Source organism: Haemorhous mexicanus, chromosome 14, assembly GCF_027477595.1.
Source record: "Haemorhous mexicanus isolate bHaeMex1 chromosome 14, bHaeMex1.pri, whole genome shotgun sequence".
Taxonomy (NCBI): domain Eukaryota; kingdom Metazoa; phylum Chordata; class Aves; order Passeriformes; family Fringillidae; genus Haemorhous; species Haemorhous mexicanus.
In genome coordinates, this window is record NC_082354.1 from 16,729,386 (window position 1) to 16,746,987 (window position 17,602).

At 47.6% G+C, this 17,602-nt stretch overlaps 2 protein-coding genes across 10 annotated transcripts in view; one reads left to right on the top strand and one right to left on the bottom strand.

Annotated features, from left to right (window-relative positions):
• ZNF711 (zinc finger protein 711) overlaps positions 1-6,047 on the top strand; it is a 29,033-nt gene extending 22,986 nt beyond the window's left edge. For 8 of the 9 annotated variants that reach the window (XR_009488282.1, XR_009488283.1, XR_009488285.1 and 5 more), the window contains 2 exons: positions 1,090-3,866; positions 4,659-6,047. The gene's annotated coding sequence lies outside the window, so the exon portion shown is untranslated. The remainder of the gene's footprint in view (positions 1-1,089; positions 3,867-4,658) is intronic. The other variant, XR_009488287.1, reaches the window with a different exon arrangement.
• On the bottom strand, positions 356-17,568 carry POF1B (POF1B actin binding protein). The gene is made up of 15 exons (XM_059859440.1): positions 17,208-17,568; positions 12,163-12,201; positions 11,696-11,797; positions 10,224-10,397; positions 9,150-9,280; positions 8,207-8,234; positions 7,298-7,372; positions 4,991-5,083; positions 4,187-4,300; positions 3,879-4,031; positions 3,656-3,766; positions 2,910-3,038; positions 2,559-2,632; positions 2,355-2,469; positions 356-1,318 (listed from the first exon to the last, which is right to left on the bottom strand). Exons 1-15 carry the CDS (start codon positions 17,538-17,540, stop codon positions 1,313-1,315), a joined length of 1,677 nt encoding a protein of 558 aa, XP_059715423.1. The 5' UTR covers positions 17,541-17,568; the 3' UTR covers positions 356-1,312.
• Between the last annotated feature and the right edge of the window lie 34 nt (positions 17,569-17,602).

A 17,602-nucleotide genomic window follows, 5' to 3' on the forward strand; every position in this document is an offset into this window, starting at 1 on the left:
TTAGAATCTGTTTTAGGATAATTACTGAATGCAGAGGGGCAAGGCACTCCACCTTCAAATGAGGGTATTTAACTAATTAAAGCCAGGCTGGTGAAACTGCAGGTCCATCTCAGCCTGGACACACTCAAAGAGCAGCAGCAGGAACAGGTTTTACTCGTGGCTCTTTGCCCAGTCCTGAAGAGCACAAGGCCAGCTGGACATCCAGCATCACCTGAGGGAATTCTGGCAGCAGCAGCCAGAAAAAGGAGTCAGCCCCAATCCTTCACTTGTAAAGATTCGTGGAGAGAAATAAGACACCACCTACACTCCTCCCTCCAGCTGTACACAAGATATTTTCAGGACAGACAGACAGTGATCCAGAGAGTTAGAGCTGGGTTTATTTCATGGTTACAGGTAGCCTCCAGCATTGTTTCCCCATTAAACAGTGCCTAGGGTCTATAGTGTCTGGGAACAGAAATACATGGCTGCAGCAGGAAAGCAAAGCAAGAACCCCACGATAAAAGAGCACCTTTGGATTGCAGCATTGCAGACTTTCCCTCTGAGTCTCTGTGCTGTGTTGCTCAGACAACTACTGAATCATGAACACCAAATCAGTTTGAAAGAATTTCTGTGGTCCTTCAAGGAATGGAGTGGAAATTGTAAATGGCAGGTTGGTCTGATAAGGAAATTTAGTCCATGAGTTATTTTCACACAAAGTTCTTCTATATAAAAATAGAGCAAGTTCTTGAAAATTTGAAGCACAGCAAATAAATACAGCTGGTTTAGGGCTGAAAATACATCACCTCTGAGGTCAGAAGCATTCTCTAAAACAAGCCTTGGCCCAGCCCTTCACTGAACTGGGTCCTGCTGGCATTTGCCAGGTCAGAAGCTGGGTTTGATGGAAGTTTTGTCCTTTGTGTCCGAGCTTCCCAGACAGAGGCAGGTGTAAGGTGAGGAGCAGTTCCCAGTGAGGTATTTCTGAAGTTCCCATGCAGCCTGTGGGAGGGGTGGGACTGACGTCAGGGTCATTCCCACTCAGCATGAAGAGACAGAACATGGCTACAAGGACCAAGAGGAAAAGGTTTCAGGTGTCTTCCTTTTGTCTCCTAGATTGCCTGAGGACTGGCTGAAGAACAGGAGCTAGTTAAGACCAGCTGAAGTCCACAGAGGGATAGCATCCCACTCCTCAGAGGGAAAAGTGAGTCCTTAATGTTTTCCCAGTCTTCCTCACTATCAGACTGAACCTTTTCTTGGATGCAGAAGAGCAGAAAGTAAAGCAGTTTTAGTGGTTTGTGAACTCCTTGGAGCAGCTGTGAGGGCTCAGAGGATTCTCTCATTCCTAAAAGAAACAAGCAGCTTGTTAGAAGAAATACACAAACTTGTTTCTGTTATGAAACAGAACTATCTCCCATAAAGCATCTCATTTAATTATCTGTTTTCTCTTGTACAGTGTCCAAGGGCACCCATAAGCCTTTCCTCTGTACCAAACACTTTACTTTTTCATTTCCCTATTGCTGTTTCATTGCTTGACATTTCACTAGGTTGCAATGCACCTGGGTAAGGTTTAGGGATCAGTAATAGAACTCTGCTTTTTGCCAGTGCCCTGAGCCTTTTGCTTTTTTAATCCTGCTGCAGGCAAGGTCCCTGTGAGGGACATGCCAGGTGTGTTAACTGCATCTGCTCAGGCTGTCACAGAACTGTCCCCTGGCTGTGTCCCTCCGTGGTTGTGTCCAGGTGCTGCTGTGACCTTGTGCCTGCAGCCACCACCACCCCTGCCTGGCCACCCTGCCATTTCTCCAGCGTTTACCTTGTAGCCAGACTTGGCACCACGAGCCCTGCCTGTAACAGAAATAGCTTCTGCAGCCCTGTTTTCTATTTTTACTCTGAATCACTCCTTAAAATGTCACCACTCTTCTGCATTCCTGGGTTGGCACTGCCCTGGCTCAGGGTGAGTTTCAGGGATGTGGTGCTTTGTGTGTTTTACTAATGGCTTGGAGTCACTGACACTCCTAATGCAGAGGAGCACGGCCCTCCCAAATCCCTGCTCACCCCAGAGCACAGCAGGACACAGTCCCTGCCTACCTGCCCAGTACAGCAACACCCCGGGGCCGGTGTTAGAGGAAGCTGATGCTTTTGTTCAGGGTAATTACGTGCCAGAGAAAACAACAAAAGGTTTTATATTTGTACCACACTCACCAATTACTGCCTGCTCCAAGAGCCAGGACAGTTCCCTGGCTACAGTCAGTCACTTTGCTTTTTGCACTTAAATTACCACAAGGGCATCTCTGAGCTCTCAGTTTGGGTAATACTTGCTTTGAGTTAAATTAAACACTTAAGGGTTGTAGAGGGATCAGTCCATCTCCAGGTAAACTTACATGTTTCCAGATCTCTCCAGTCCTCTCAATTACAATCGTTTGTGATTTATTGACAGGTGATGTGACCTTGTAGTCATCAGACAGGAGACCCAGAATAGGATACTGATTCCTGTACCTGTAGAGAGTTGAACGGGTTGCTTAACAGAGCCTAAACAAAGGAAAGCCCAAAGGATGTGTTTTTAAAAGAGGTGAATAACACATTACTTTTTAGTGATGATGGCTGTCACCCCAGGGGACTGACTGCCCGAAAACTTGTCATGCTTCAGTCTGAAGAGCTCCTGACAAAACCAAAAGCAAACACTGATGTGAAGTCATGTTTTCTGAAGTATCAGTTCACTAAAGCCACAACAAAATATTTGCAGAAATTTGTCTCAACAGTCTGAAAGTCTGCCCTTCCTGAAGGCTGGCAGAGAAACAGCATTCAGGTAGAACAAATCCTCACCCCCTTTCCTAAGCCAGGAGAGGACAAGGGCCTTCCTGGTAAGGTTCCACCTACACAGTACCACGGAGGCTTAAACACAAAAACCCTTAGAGGAATAACTTGTCTTATTTTACCTCTTGCTGTTGTTTAATAAAAGCCTCTTTGTCCTCCAGCAGCGATGTCAGTTCGTGCAGCCTCATTTGCAAGTCGCTGTTGCTCCCCTCTCTCCTGGTTATGTCCTGCTGGAACTGGCACAGCTGGGACTGTAGAACAAGGCAGGAGCTCTCAGGTGTGGAGGGCTCTGGGCAGGGCCTCTCAGCACCCACCCAGGGCTCTGGGGGTGGCATTTCATTAACATCATCAACAGCGAGACCCAGGGATTTTCAGGTCAGAAGTTGAGCCACACAGTAAATTCAGAAAGTGCTAATTGGACTGAATTCTACCTATATTAATTTAATCATTTTACAATTCTCAAGCTAAACCAACACTGAACCAGTTGAATTGGCTTCCAGAGTTGGAGACTTTTACCACTGATTTCCATGGGAGACATTTCCTATATACAGCTGTGACTGGCAGATATTTTTGTTTCCTGTTAAGCACATTTTGACTAATTTCTTCTGTTATCAGGACACACAAAATATCCCTTTAGGACAGCCCACTAATCAAGTTGATCCCTAATTTTTTCCTGTAAAGAACAGTTGGGTTTTTTTTTTTTAAATCACCATTTTATGTTCTACTAGAAAGGTTTTAAGCCATCAGCAGTGTCTATGAGTAAAGTAACTGCACAGCCAGAAGACACCCAAAAAGTGCCTGTGGAAGATCTCTGCTGCTCCAAGTGCAGGAGCAGCTGTCCCTGCACACAGCCAGCAGAGCCCCTTACCCTGAGGCTGCGGATCTCCCTGTCCTTGTCCTCCCTCAGGTTGTTGATCATCTCCACGTAGCGGCTGGAGAGCTCGTCCGTCGTGGTCTGCAGCGTCGGGCTGGAGCAGCTCTGCACAAAGAACCCAATTTTATTTCACAAAGAGTTTTCATCGTTAGTTTTCCTACACTGATCCCTCTGAGTCTGGGACTCAGCTACTGCACCCAGCCAGGTGAGCCCTCACCTGCAGCTTGAGGCTCTGGATCTCCTGCTCCAGGGCCCTCTTGCAGTACTCCAGCTCCTTCAGCTGGCAGTCCTTGTCGCCCTCGCTGAGCCGCAGGGACAGGAGCTGCTCCTCCAGGGAGCGGCATTTGGCAGTGCTGTCCCTGAGCCCTTGCTGCAAAGCACAGGGGGAATGAGCACCTGGAATTCCTCAGGGGAGGAACAGCATCACACACACAGCAGGCAGCAGTTACTCAGAGTACCCAGAAGTCAGCAAATTGCCCCCATTTTGGCTGCCTGGAATGACACTGGAAATGTTTCTTGATTTACCTGCTGCTGGCGATTGTTCTCCCTCAGAGAAGCCAGCATTGTTTCATATTCTTTCACTTGGGAATCCTTAAAAGCCAAATCCTTCTTCAGCAAGACATTGTCAGTTTCCAGCTTCTGCAGGACAAAAGTCAAAAGTTTACAGTCAAAAGCTGCAATTTTCAGTAAACTCTTCCCATAAAATGCAAGACAGTCATTAATAAAGGGATGTTTTAGAACTGAGAGAATGCTTAACTTTCTTGAAAGTCTGGGGTTTAGGTACATAGCACACACTGTAGTGCCCGTGGCTTTGTGCTGGGTGGTGAGCACTGGGATCCTGGACACTGCCCTTCCAGTCTGCCTCAGAAACAATTTAAATAGAAGCCAACAAAAAACCCCAAACAAAAAAAAATCACCCCAAAACTAAGCCCACTGCACTGACTCCTTGTTCTGTGTTCAAGTTCAAACTCTTCTCCCTCAACTTTGCATTTTCCAGGACAATGCTGTGACATTCCCAGCGGTGCCGAGCACTTGGGCTAGTGTGGGAAGCGTTGCTGCTTCCCCAACAGGAATTCTCTGCTGCCTGCATCCACAGCCACAAGGCTGGGATGGCTGAAGGCCAGAGAACCTGCGGAGCTGCCAAAGCCACCCCTGTCCATCCAGCCCAGAGAACCTGCAGAGCTGCCAAAGCCACCCCTGTCCATGCAGCCCCGAGGCAGTGACAGAGCAGCCACTGCCACCAGCACAGCCACAGCCTGGAATGCCAGCCCTGGGCTCCTGCTGCCAGCTGGGAGCAGCTGGATGAGCTGGATAAGGAGCTGGACTCACCCCCAGGTCATCCTGCAGATGGCAGAGCTCCTCCCGCAGGTTCTTGAAGGTGGAAAGCACAAGTCTCAGGGATTTGTCCGATGTCGCTCTCATCTGGGAGGGGAGAAATGAAAAGGATAATTGGGATTAATTAGGCAGCTTTGTTTACAATATGCCTAACAAGAGGTAGAACAGAAACTGCTTTAAGCTGACAGTAACTTCTAAAACCATTGCACATCCTTTGAAGTGCCCACAGTTTCTACAGGAAACATTTTCCTTGCACTTTTTTCTGCAAATGCCAGTGTTCAATTTCTGCCTCGTAACACAGGACAACGTTGTTAAAATGGAAGGAACAACAGGGCAAGGAACTGCCTTTGCACACCAATAAAGGGAAAAATAAATGTGTTCATATTATACAATTATTATTTGAGCTTTAAAAGCTTTGTGCTTGCACTGATTTTTAAAATTACTGCCCTGCCTGAAAAGGCACAGAGGAATGAGTCATGTTTGAGATCTGGCAAAGCTTTGGGCTCAAGGATGAGGGAATTTAATTAACATTTTTAAAAATTTAAATTAAAAAAGCTCACGCAGCCAACTCCTCCCTTTAAAAGGAAAAAGATTCCTAAGATGAAAGGATTCACCTGGATGAAAGAGAAAACCATAAGTGACCACAGCCCAACACTGTTCCCCTTTGGAATGTTAATTTTAATGCCTTTAATAGCTGTGTATTGATTCAGGTGAAAATATAAATTGTTGCATTTCATGATACATTTATAATATTTAAAAGAAGAAAAACAGACTTTGAAAGGACACACAAAATAACTCCTCAAGCTGTAATGCTCCTGGAAGGGCTGAATATTCTGTGCAAAAGCTGTGGTTTTTTCCTGTCCAGACAAAAGTGAAACCCTCCTGTGTGTTCCCTTAACTTGGAGCTCTCCTGCTCTCTCTATCCATATGGGGATGGGCCCTTGCCCAGTTTTTTTTCTATCCCCACTGGTGCCATGGTGTGACTGAGACTTCATTCCTAGTGCAACTCACGTTTCTGTTTGTTTTGTGATTAAAGTGGAATTTCACTTTTGCCTTATGGTTCTGTTGGTTTTATTGTGAAATACACTATAGAGTAGTTTAAAAGAAGAAATCGAGTCAAATGGTGAAATTTAGACTTTAAAAATATAAGTAAAACCCCACTCAGCAATTGCTTAGTGCTAGAGGTTGCTAAATCCCAGAGGTGCCTTGTGCTTGTCCAGTGGAATTCTCTGTGTCCTTAGAGGAGCCTCTGGGCATTCCCTGCTCAGGATCCTGGGCTGTGCAAACCCTTCCCCTCCCAGCTCTGTCCTGGTGGCCAAGGGGTCTGAGAGCACCCTGGGTGGATCCTGACAACACCTGGTTCCCCAAAAGCCATTTTGGCTGCATTTTATAATCACAGCTGTGAGGATGTAAAACCAGCTGGACACAGAGACAACAGGAAATGCCTGTTCCAGCTTTTCACCTGGAGCTCAGGCAGCCTCCCAGGACAGTGTGCCAGCGTGAGGCCATGGAATATCTGGGGGTTGATGTCCCTCCTTCTTGTAAGAGAAGCACAGAATCCTTTCAGTTGGAAGGGATGGGGAGGTCAGAGCAGGGCAGCTGTGAACTCAGACCAGGCTGCTCCTTCTCAGTCTCATTTCAATGGATTTTTTTTTTTTTTTTTTTTTTTACCAGGAAGTGATTCCAGGGTGCAGCTCCCAGGTAGGATCACCCTTCCCCTACCTGAGGGAGCCCAGATCAGGACACTCCTGCTGAGGCTGCCCTGGATCCTGCTCTGACACACCTGACTGGCAAAGGCAGCTCTGAGTGCTGAGCTGTGCTTTTGGCATCCCAACAGCAAACAGAACCATTCCTGTTGTGGTTCAGGTGTAAAGGGTTTTGTCCTCCTGGGCTGGTTCTTCAGCTCCCTCCCTGCTCCATGCCCAGCCATGGGCTTGGGCTGGGAGCAGGTGGGATTCAGGCTTTGCTGCTGTGTTTTCAGCACCTCCTGTTTGTGTTTGGCTTTTAAAGTCTTAAAACACAACACAGAGAGATGAAAGGTCTCTGTTCTGTCAGTGGTCAAAAGCCAAGACACAGTTTCCAGTGAAACTGCAGGAAAGCCCCAGCAGAGCTCAGTTTAAAATACACAAGTGAACTTGGAGGTCCATGTGACACTTCCTTTGAAGCCACCATTCCACCCCCTCACTCCAGAAACAATGGGATGAGGGAATACAGAGTGAAGGGTGCTATGTACCAAGTCCCTCCCGAGTGTGAGCCAGCTCCCACTGCTCCCAGCTCCTACAGGCTGCCAAGCTCCCATACCTGCAGGAGATAACGAATCTGCTGCTTTGTTGCCTCAGACAGTCCTTTGGGAATTAATTCTTCAATATCTTCAGTCTAAGCAAAGAAGGGAGGAAAGGGGAGACATCTTGATTAAGAATTTTGCCTGGAAGATTAGTAATGTGGTTTCTTCATTAATTACACAGCTCTGCTATGAAAAACATCTTTAGTACAAGGCAAATAAGAACAAAAATAGATCAAAGTCTATCCAGAAAACTTCCAAAGTCTTTTATATGTGGGGCATGTACAAAGTGAGATAAAGTGATACATGAAGCATATATTCAAATGCTTAAATTCAACATTTAAAAGCAGTACTCAAACCAATCGTCTCTCAGGAATTAACAGCTGATGCTACAACAACTCCCAGCAGTTTATGGTGGGGCAAAACCTATGAATGGGCTGTCAATAAACCCCAGATGACCACCAATGACCACCAGGAGATGACCACCAGGAGATGCTGCCAGGATTCAGTGGCATTTGCTTCCTGCAGGTGAACCCTGGACAGGTATTTCTGCCCTATTCACAGTGAATGCCTTCAAAGGTGCAGCACCTGCTGCTCAGCAGCAGCTTCACTGGCCAGGGAGTGAAAGAGCCTTTGTAAAAAACACACTGTAAAAATACAGGTACCTGTGCAAGTCATCTTCTAGTGAAACCATTACTGGAACACAGAAGAGACTTCCAAAATTTGACTCTCATACTGGAATAATGCAAATTCTTGAAGTTTCAGTATTATCACATTTGCAAATACCTGCCTGGCAGTGGTTTTCAGGCTCTGAATGTTTTTACCAAGCAGGAAGCATTAACAAAGACCAGCCTCCTTCATTCCAACTGCTTTGGCTTTGTTTGCTTGAGCCCTCCCCCAGTGGTGGCAGGGGACAGCCTGGGCCTTACCTGGCACGTGAATTCAATGTCGTGGTTCCTGTAAAACACAAAAAGCTGCTTGAGAACTTTCAGGATTCAGGCCTACATCCACCACTAAAAGGTTACCTAGACAATACAGAGCAAGGCTCTTTCTCAGCTGAAGAGTCATTACCCTTCCTCTGTGGAGGAATTCCTGGGGAGGCTGGAGTCCTACAGCAGCACAGCAAACACAGGCTGACTATCCCCAGTCCTTTGGGCAGTTATCCCAATTATGGGCAGTAAACCCAATTACTCCCTTAATTGCCTGGGTAATGGTTTGCCCACAACTCTGCTGCAATTCCCTGCCCTGCTCCAAGTGTTGACTCTGCATTCTCAGGGTTTCTGTGGTGGTTAAATCCCCTTTTTCCTGCTACATGACCACTTTCCTTATTCAGTGACCTTGGAAGGCATCAGACAAGATTGGGAGTGAGGGGGAAGAATGAGGGTGATGAGAGGGAAAGGGGGAAGTTGTGACTCTCATTTCTTGCCACAGATGGTCTGCAGGGCTCTGCAGAAAATGTGCTTTATGTTCATTTGGATGTAGAGACTGAGTTTAATGCCTGGTGGTGGCTGTCCTTTGACCCATGACCCAACATCACAACAAGACTGAGGAAATTTGGACATTTCAGTTGTTTCTTCAGGACACAGCAATAGAATTGTGTCATGAAATATATGTCAGAGTTTGCTGTAAGTTCTTGTTTGCTCAATGTACAAACACATGGAAACAATTCTTAAGCATCACATTGAATAAATTTCCTTGGCTTACAGCATTTCTGTGCCCTGTTACTTGCAAATCAGATCCATGTGTAAAACACCCAGTCAATTCCAGCTGTCAGGAAGAAACAAAGAGTACAACCAATTCACAAACAACACTGTCCCTGTCAGCTGTGCAGTGCTGGATGTCTGGGACACAGGAATGACACAGTGGCAATACCTTGTCCCAATCTTCTCCACGTGCTGCAGCAGGCAGCTGTACAGGTCATTGCTCTTGCGGTGCAGCTCGGCCAGCAGCTCCCCAAAGAAGCGGCAGTCCAGCTGCTCAGGGCTGTCCTGGGGGCAGCTCACCTGGCAGGAGACAGGCATCAGGACAGGATCCCTTCTTTGGGATGAAAGCTGAACATGAAAATGCTACAGGTAGGATTTGGGTCTGGTTTCTCTTAGCAATTTTCAATTTATTTACACCTTTCTTGGTAGCGAGTCTTCCATGTCTGCTGGTTTTCAATAAACTGTACAGAGAGGAATGACTTCCTTTAGAACAACAAGAACCAGGCAAAGTCCTGCTCCCACAGCAGTGTCCTCAGCCCAAGCTGAGTGTCCTGAGCTGGTTGATGGGAGTGTCCAGCTCTGGAAGGTTCTGCACAGGTCTGACACCGAGGTCCCCAGGGTGTTTGTCACCAAACATGGACTGGGTGCACAGGAGAGACCTGCTGCAATCCCTCCCCAGCTGCACTAACAGGTTGCAGGTACACCAGGAAGCTCCTTTAGTGCTTCCACTGAATTTGTGTCAACAACTTTTGCATCAAATTGAAATACATTTGAAGCCCTGGCTGATCAGCATAGGAGGAAAGGAACCCCGAGCTGATGTTTGCCAAGGTTCTAAAGCAATGTGTGCTTCCTCCCAAAGCAGAGGCTGTGCATCCCTCAGCCTTTGTGTACAGACTGACAGGTGAAACCTGACTGAATTAATGAGTAAAGAAAAGCAAAACCAAACAGCCCCGTGAGACTGAGCCCAGTTAAACACCACAGGCTCATCTCAGTCAGTGCACACCTGAGCACAGGTCTGTGACAATGAGAAATACAACTCCCTAACAGCCCTTCCCCCCCAGCAGCACTGAGAAAGCCTTGGACAGTCCCAGACAGACACACAGACCCTGCTCAGTGACAGGGGCATGGTGCTGAAAGTCCCACACAAACCTCTGGAGGCTGCAGAGCCACCAAACCCCTCACTCGGGGGTTCTGTCCCTGCCTAAGAACAAACCGTGCCGAGAACAAAGCCTGGAGCGCTCACCAGCTCGGGGGGGGCCGTGCCCCTCCTCACGGGGTGTCCCCTGCACTCGTCGCTCCCCGGGCCCGGGCACAGCTCGCAGGGACTGCCCGTCTGGGTCTGCTGGCACTGCTCCGTCACCGGGGGCGGCGGGCACTGCTGGCACGGCTCCGGCGGGCACACCTGGAACTGCCGCTCCTGGCACAGAAAGGACCTGTCAGTGCTGGGCCTGCGGGGCTGGGAAACGCCCCTGCTGGGGCAGAAAGGGTTAATGCTGGGCACTGCAGGGGTGGGAAATGCCCCTGGTTAATGCTGCACCTGCAGGGCTGGGAAATGCCCCTGCTGGCACAGAAAGGGTTAATGCTGGGTAGCCTGCATGGATGGGAAATGCCTCTGCTGGCACAGAAAGGGTTAATGCTGGGTGCCCTGCATGGATGGGAAATGCCCCTGCTGGCACACAAAGGACCTGCTGGGCACTGCAAGGAGTGGGACATCAACCTCAGTAGTGAATGAAATGTGCCTGTGACTGGCAGTGCTGGTGGTGGCTTTGGATGTTTTAATAATCCAAATTAAATTGCTTTTATATCTAACAGGGTTGTAATTCACCAATTTTCCTTCCAATTTCAGTAGCTGCCAGGGAGAAGCATGGGTGAAAAACCTCTCCCACGGTGGATGTCCCACTACACATGAATATTTCCTGAAGAACTATGCTCCTGATTTGACCTAAATCTAAATATAGCCCAGGTAATAAAAACCAGAAGTAAAGCTACGATTTCCAGGGCTAAACTCCACAATTTTATATTATTTCATTTGCACATCATCTGCAGAAAGAAAGAAGCTAATATTTGTAATTATGGCTTTTTTCCTTTTCCACTTCAGAGCCTGGATATCACAGAATTCAGCTGTCTAAAATCCAGAGAGGAATGAAAAGTTCAATTTTAAAAAACAAAGTTAAAAAACCTCAGGTAAATCACTCTGAGATATGCTAAATTTCAAATTTTTTTCCTGTTGGAAATGTTTCAGAGCAATAAAATGGAGCAATATTTTTGCTATTGACAAAACACCAATTGTGAGATGAAATTTCAGATTTGCGACAGTTTTTCAAGAGTTAGTAAAATAAAAAATTGTGGTTTTAATTTTTTTTTCCTAAATATGTATCTTGGTTGTTCTGTTATGAAGCTATTCCAAGAAACTAATTCACAGCCCCTATTCGGATACAGACTGACAATATTAGAGATACAACAGCAGTTTTCACTGTTAATTAATATAAATTCTTAGGAAAAATATGGCAAACATTCCACTTTGTGCTCTCCTTAAATACTGCTTCATTTACTTTAAGAATGTATTCTAGATCACAACAAGGCAGTTCTCAGGTTGGCAGCTACTCCTAACAAAAATAAGAAAAAAACCCAAAACCAACCCAGCCCAGAAACATCAGTTTCCTGTGACCAACTCAATTTTCTTCTTGCAATAGATAACATAAACACCCAACTTACTTGGAGGGGGTTTAATAGCTCATATTTTCTTATTGTTTTTTCATAGATGACATTATTTCCAGGAGAGAAACTGGCCCCTCTAAGAAAAGGGGATAATGGCTCCTGCAAAACACATAAATAAAAACATCCATAAATCTTGTCAAACAGCAAACTCAGGATTGGTGTAATTTTGACTAAAAATAAATAATTCAAAGATATGTGAGATGTCCTTTAGGATGTGAACATGTGAGCATGTGTCCATTTGGAAACAAAGTGGCTGTGCTTGCATAGGGACTATGTGAAATAAATACAGTAGAAACAGTAATTAATCAATATTAATTGCTGAGAGGTGGGAGCCTGAGTGGCCATTCTGCAGTGTTTTCAACCCCTCATAATTCCATCTCTCACCCTCAGTGGTGTGAGCTGTGTGCTCTCAGAGTGTTTCCCTCCCCTGTGGAGCTGAGGGAAGTCCAGCACAGTTTCCCTACCTGATCCGGGTTCTCGATAATGATCCTGCGGATGGTGCCCTGCAAGGGAGGAAAAAAGGTTCAGAGATTACTGCAGCTCAACCTCCAACACCTTTTCTGGCAGAAGAATCTGATTATGGACATTGGCTGTAAATACTTTGGGATCCACTGGCCCCAATCACCTGGAGATGTTTTAAACCCAGGCCCTTCACACCCCAAAGGAAATGGTCCATGTGCAGCACGGCTCTTGCTGCACACAGAGCAATCCATCACTGCATTTTAAGAGCTGGCTTTTTCTCAATCCCCTCTTTGCAGGTCTGAGGGAATAAGTCCATATTCTCTGTAAGTGCAGCAGAACAGGCTACAAATCAAAGCTGGATGAGGCTTCCTGGATCCCATGTCCCTGTTCCAATCCATTTCTTTTATTTTTGTTTTTTTCATGTTATACATCAAACTCAGCTGGTGCAGATGGAGATGCATCATACTCTTTTTGCTTCACCAAGGCATGAAAATTTGGATTTTGCTTAAACTCAGAAGTGAACAGGTAGAGGAGCTGCCCAAGAACCCCCTGGGTAACATCCAGTGCACACAACTCCACAGCCACCACCTCTGGGAATGATGGCCATGTGGAGCATCTGTACATTCCTGAATGAAAAATGAGATGTGCTTCTTTAAATTACAAGAATCTGTCCCTGGCAGCAGCTTTGTTTTCAAATAGATTTCCTCAGATTTTGCCCCAGCACTGTCTAGAAGCAATTGCAGACACTGTCCTCTACCAGTTCTAACAAATCACACATTGCTTCAACCCCTCACATCCAGGTCTTTACCCAAACAAGCAGAGCTCCCACTGAACCCAAGCTAAGGACTGGGCAATTTGTCAGTTTGCAGCATACTGTTTATCCTCCCTCACAGCACAAACCTCCAATTTTCATAATGAATCATTTCTTCCCCAAAGCCAGGGGGAAGTTTATGTTGCTGCAGCTCAGTCTCAGCCACATTCTCAGCCAGGTGAGAGCAGCTCTGAAGTAGGTCAGGTTTCCTATCAACTGTTGCATAAGTTTAGGAAGCCTGAAGCAGTTTTCCAAACCTCCCAAGAGTGAATCATAACAGCACCAGGAAAGAGAAACAAAAGTAGAAAAGAAACTGTTTTTGCAGCAGTCAGAGTAATTAAGAAATATCAAAATTAAAACTGCTGCAGAAACTTGGGGAGCTGCTCAGTGCTGCTGCCACCCCACGTGCCAGCAGGACTCGGGGGACACAGCAGAGAGGTGGAACATGCAGCCCAATCCTGCACCACCAACACCTGCAGAACTGGAACTAAAAAGTGAAATACTGAGCACAGGAATGGCCACTGGTCCTTCCCTCAGCTGGGTCTCAGAGCAGGCACAGCCCGAGCCCGGTGTCCCTGAGGAGCACACGGAGCTGTGACACCAGAGAGCCCTGGGACAGCAGGGACTGCTTCATCCCAGCACAGGGACAGCACATGGCCATTGTGTGACACTGAACAACAGCCCTGCAATGTGCTGAAAGATTGGACAAACATGCCAGGGCTAATTCAAAGTCTAGAGAGGATAATACATGCAGGGTGTCTCAGAGGATAAACCCACAGCAGAGGAGTCTGGAGCATTTTAAGTTGAAAAAGACCTTTATAATATTCTCATTGTTTAGGCAATATTATACAGAACCTAAGAATGTTTTGCCTGGATAAAATTACGCTTATTTCTGAGATACCCAAATTCTTTCATTTTCAAAGAACTGCTTTACAAACAGAGATTTGCCTGCCCTTTCTCCCATTCCAGCCAAGCAGGCTGGACTGGCACAGGCTGGGAGGGAACCAAGAGGCAGAAACGTTGTGTCTGTGCCAGCCAGGACTGCCCACACACAGCTTGGGGCTCTGCACAAGGAGCTGCCACCTCCAAGACCTCTGGAGCTGTCCCCAGCAGTGGGAACATGGAAAGGAACTTGGGCTGTTTCTGTTTTCCAGCATTCCCAAGGGGCACACTCTCCAAGCAGTCAGAAGATGCAGTGTCTGGGGATGCAGCATTTTCTGTCTGGGAGAAGGAAGGGGAAGGTGGGATTCCAAAGGGAAAGCCCAGTGCTGTTGTGGGTTTGGAATTCATGACAGCCTGACCAGTAAGTCTGGGTCTGTTTTACAGAATCACAGAATGGTTTGGGTTGGAAGGGACTTTAACTTCTTCCCATTCCAACCCCCTGCCATGGGGCTTATAAGGAGAATTTTAAAAGGTAACACCAAAACTTGCATGAATATTTTTGCTAATCCCTAAGATTTCTAAATAAGATTTTTTTAATTTTAAAATAAGCACTTGATAGATTTACCCTTAGTGTGCCAATTTTACATAGAAGCAATCAATCATCCCTTTTTTTTAAATTTCAGCAAGTGATCCTTGGCTTCAGCCAACCCAGAGATGAAAGTGAGAATTTCATCTATGTCAAAGGCCTTTATCCACAACACATTGTCTTGCTAATGATAAGCAATCCAGTCATCTGCTCATAATTTATGAGTTCCAGTTGGCAGGTGAAAAGGGGAAATGGCAGGCTGTGTTTGAGGCTGTTACAACACAGACCAAGCCTAAAGCTGGTTAATATTACACCATTTTCATGGGAGCCCTTGGCAACGTCACAGCACTGAGCCCAGCCACACAAACACCTGACTCCCAAAATTCCTCACATGGACAGAGAACCTCTACAAAACCCATAAGGGTTTTGCCCTCTGCAAACATTTTTTATGTGCCACTTCATAAAGTATCTTTTCATGACCATGGAGAAGGGATTCATACACATAAACCACACTAGAAGGGAATTTATTCCAAACACTTCTCATTTAGATCGAGCAAAGCAAAATTTGCTGTGAATTACTCCAAGGACAAAACAAACCAGGAAAGTAAAAAAACCCTGAATCCTGAATCACAAAAAGTACCAGCACATGTGCTCTGTGCACACAGCAATTTCAAATTCTCCCTCTCTCCAGCTTATTACAAGTGTACACAAACACAAGAGCACACGCCAGCCACAAGACTGAAGACTAGCACTGTGTCAGCAGGGATGTACCTGTCTGTTATTGTTAATCCACATGAGCTCTGCAGAAGCAAATTAAATATTGCTCAAAGCCAGACCTTTGCTTTAGCAGCAGCACAGAGCTGAAACTGCAGCTCTGGGCTGTCCCTAACCCCAAATCCTCCTGTACAACAAACACAGATGGGAGTTTGGTATCAGTCCATTACTCACTTTACGTGCTCCTACACAATGGGCTCAAAGGGCAACTGATCCACCCTTGGGGAATGTCCTACACCCCTCCCAGGGCTTCTCTGAGACAACTCCCATTCAGCACCAAGTGTGCGTGCCACTTCTGCCTCCTCCCAGCTGACTTCCCTGTTTGTTACTGTTTTCTGCCTTAATAACTTCCTAATAATCTGTATTAGGCGCCTTCCTTCTCCACCACTGAAACTGCAACCCACACAAAGCCTGACTGAGCTACACCCTCTTGGCTTTAAAGTCTCGTCCAGCAAAACACTTCAGCAAGAAATTAGTTTTCATCAGCAGGATGTAATGGATTCAGTGACTACGACAGATGTTGAAAATTAAACACCCTCCATGGAGCAGCGACAGCATTTGAGTCTGTAATCCTTGTTCACGTACTTATCTAGGCTGAGGAAGCTTGGGACTGCAATGTTTATGCCAATGAATATTTAATTAATTAACTGCAATTCAGACTATCATCCAGCCTAGCTGAGCAGATCACTTATCTGGGAGGTGAGAGACCTGTGTTTACACTCCTGCCCTGCACCTTGCAAAAGAGGATTAACAACCTGGACACAGAGGGAATGGCTCTGCCACTACCAACTCCTACAAAGCCCTTATGATCACAGACTCGTTCAGGCTGGAAAAACTCACCAAGATCATCGAGTCCTGCCATTCCTAGCACAGCCCAGGCCACCACTGGACCATGTCCTCAAGTGCCACAGACACACATTTTTGAACACTTCCAGGGATGCTGAGTCCACAAGTCCCTGGGCAGTGCATTCCAATGTTTAACCATCCATTCCATTAAGAATTTTTTTCCTAATATCCAACCTGAACTTCTGCTAGCACAACGTGAGGCTGTTTTCTCTTGTCCTTCTATTAGCACAGCTGCTCGCTCACTTCCCAGGATTTGCACAAACTATCCTGGAGAGGAAGGCAGCCCTCAAACTATGCAAATACTGCTTTGAAAGGAAAGCAGATCTTGCATTGGTCTTAATCCAGATTCTTTTTGACAGGTAAATATAACACGGGAAAGAAAATTCAGCAAGAGTTCATCTTGAAACAAATGAACATTGCCATTTGAGTACAGCAGAGCGATCCTATTGACGCTAATGGCATTCTGCTGTATGAGGAAAAAATGGTTTGAGAATAAATTTTGATCTCCTTTCTGGTTCTGCAGTCAAATCTCTTCTTAAGCTATTGGTTTCTAGTTTTAACATACCATTTGCATGTGTTAAAATAACATTAAATTCCACCGATACTTTCAAGCCATGCCTTGGATACACACACAACAAACCTGCCGAACTGCATTGGGAGGGCTTTCCAAGCCCGACTCCAACACCTGAGTCGCGGACCTTACTAAGCGCCATCGATTCAAAGCGGACTAATAAGCACACAGGCTTCGAGTTGTATTTACATGAGCAGCCCCAAGGCAGCAGAGCCGCGCGGTGACATCCCGGCGTGGGAAGGGAGCAGCGCCTGCGGGGCCCGGGGCTGGGCTGGGCCAGAACCGGCCAAAGCCGCGCTCTGCGCTAGAAGGGTGCGAAAGGGACACCGCGCTGGGGCCGGTGCCAGGGACCGCATCCCTGCCCGGGGACAGCCCGGCGAGCCTAGGGACAGCGGGGAGCGGCCACAGGGCTTTCCCACAGCGGGAAACCCGTCCCACCCTGGGGGCGCCCGGCCCGACCCTCAGAGCCTCCGCCCCGCCGGGCGCCCCCGCAGCTCCCGGGGTCGGGCTCCGGCTTCGACGGCCCCTGATCCCGGCCGGGAGCAGCCCCCGAGGGGCCGGGCCGTGTCCGCCGTACCTGTGGCGGGTCGCAGCCGTGCCCGCAGTCCAGCGGCGAGGCGGCCCGCGAGGAGCAGGAGGTGCTGACCCGGCGGCAGCCCGGCCCGTAGGTGCGCACCCGGTCGTAGGCCACGGCGCCGTCCTGCAGCGGGTGCGGAGCGGGGTCCAGGCAGGGCAGCGGCCGCGGCGGCTCCGGGCACGGCGGGGGCTCGGGGCAGGGCGGGGGCTCGGGGCAGGGCCGGCGGGCGGGCAGGGTGCTGTAGTGCTGCTGCCGCCGGTAGTAGTGGTGCTGCTGCTGCTGGAGGTGCGGGGGCAGCGCGGGCGGCTGCAGCTGCTGCTGCGCCCCGAACATCGCGGCGGGACTGCGGCGGCGGCGGCGGGGCCGCTCCGGCTTTACCTGCGCGGGCCGCGCCT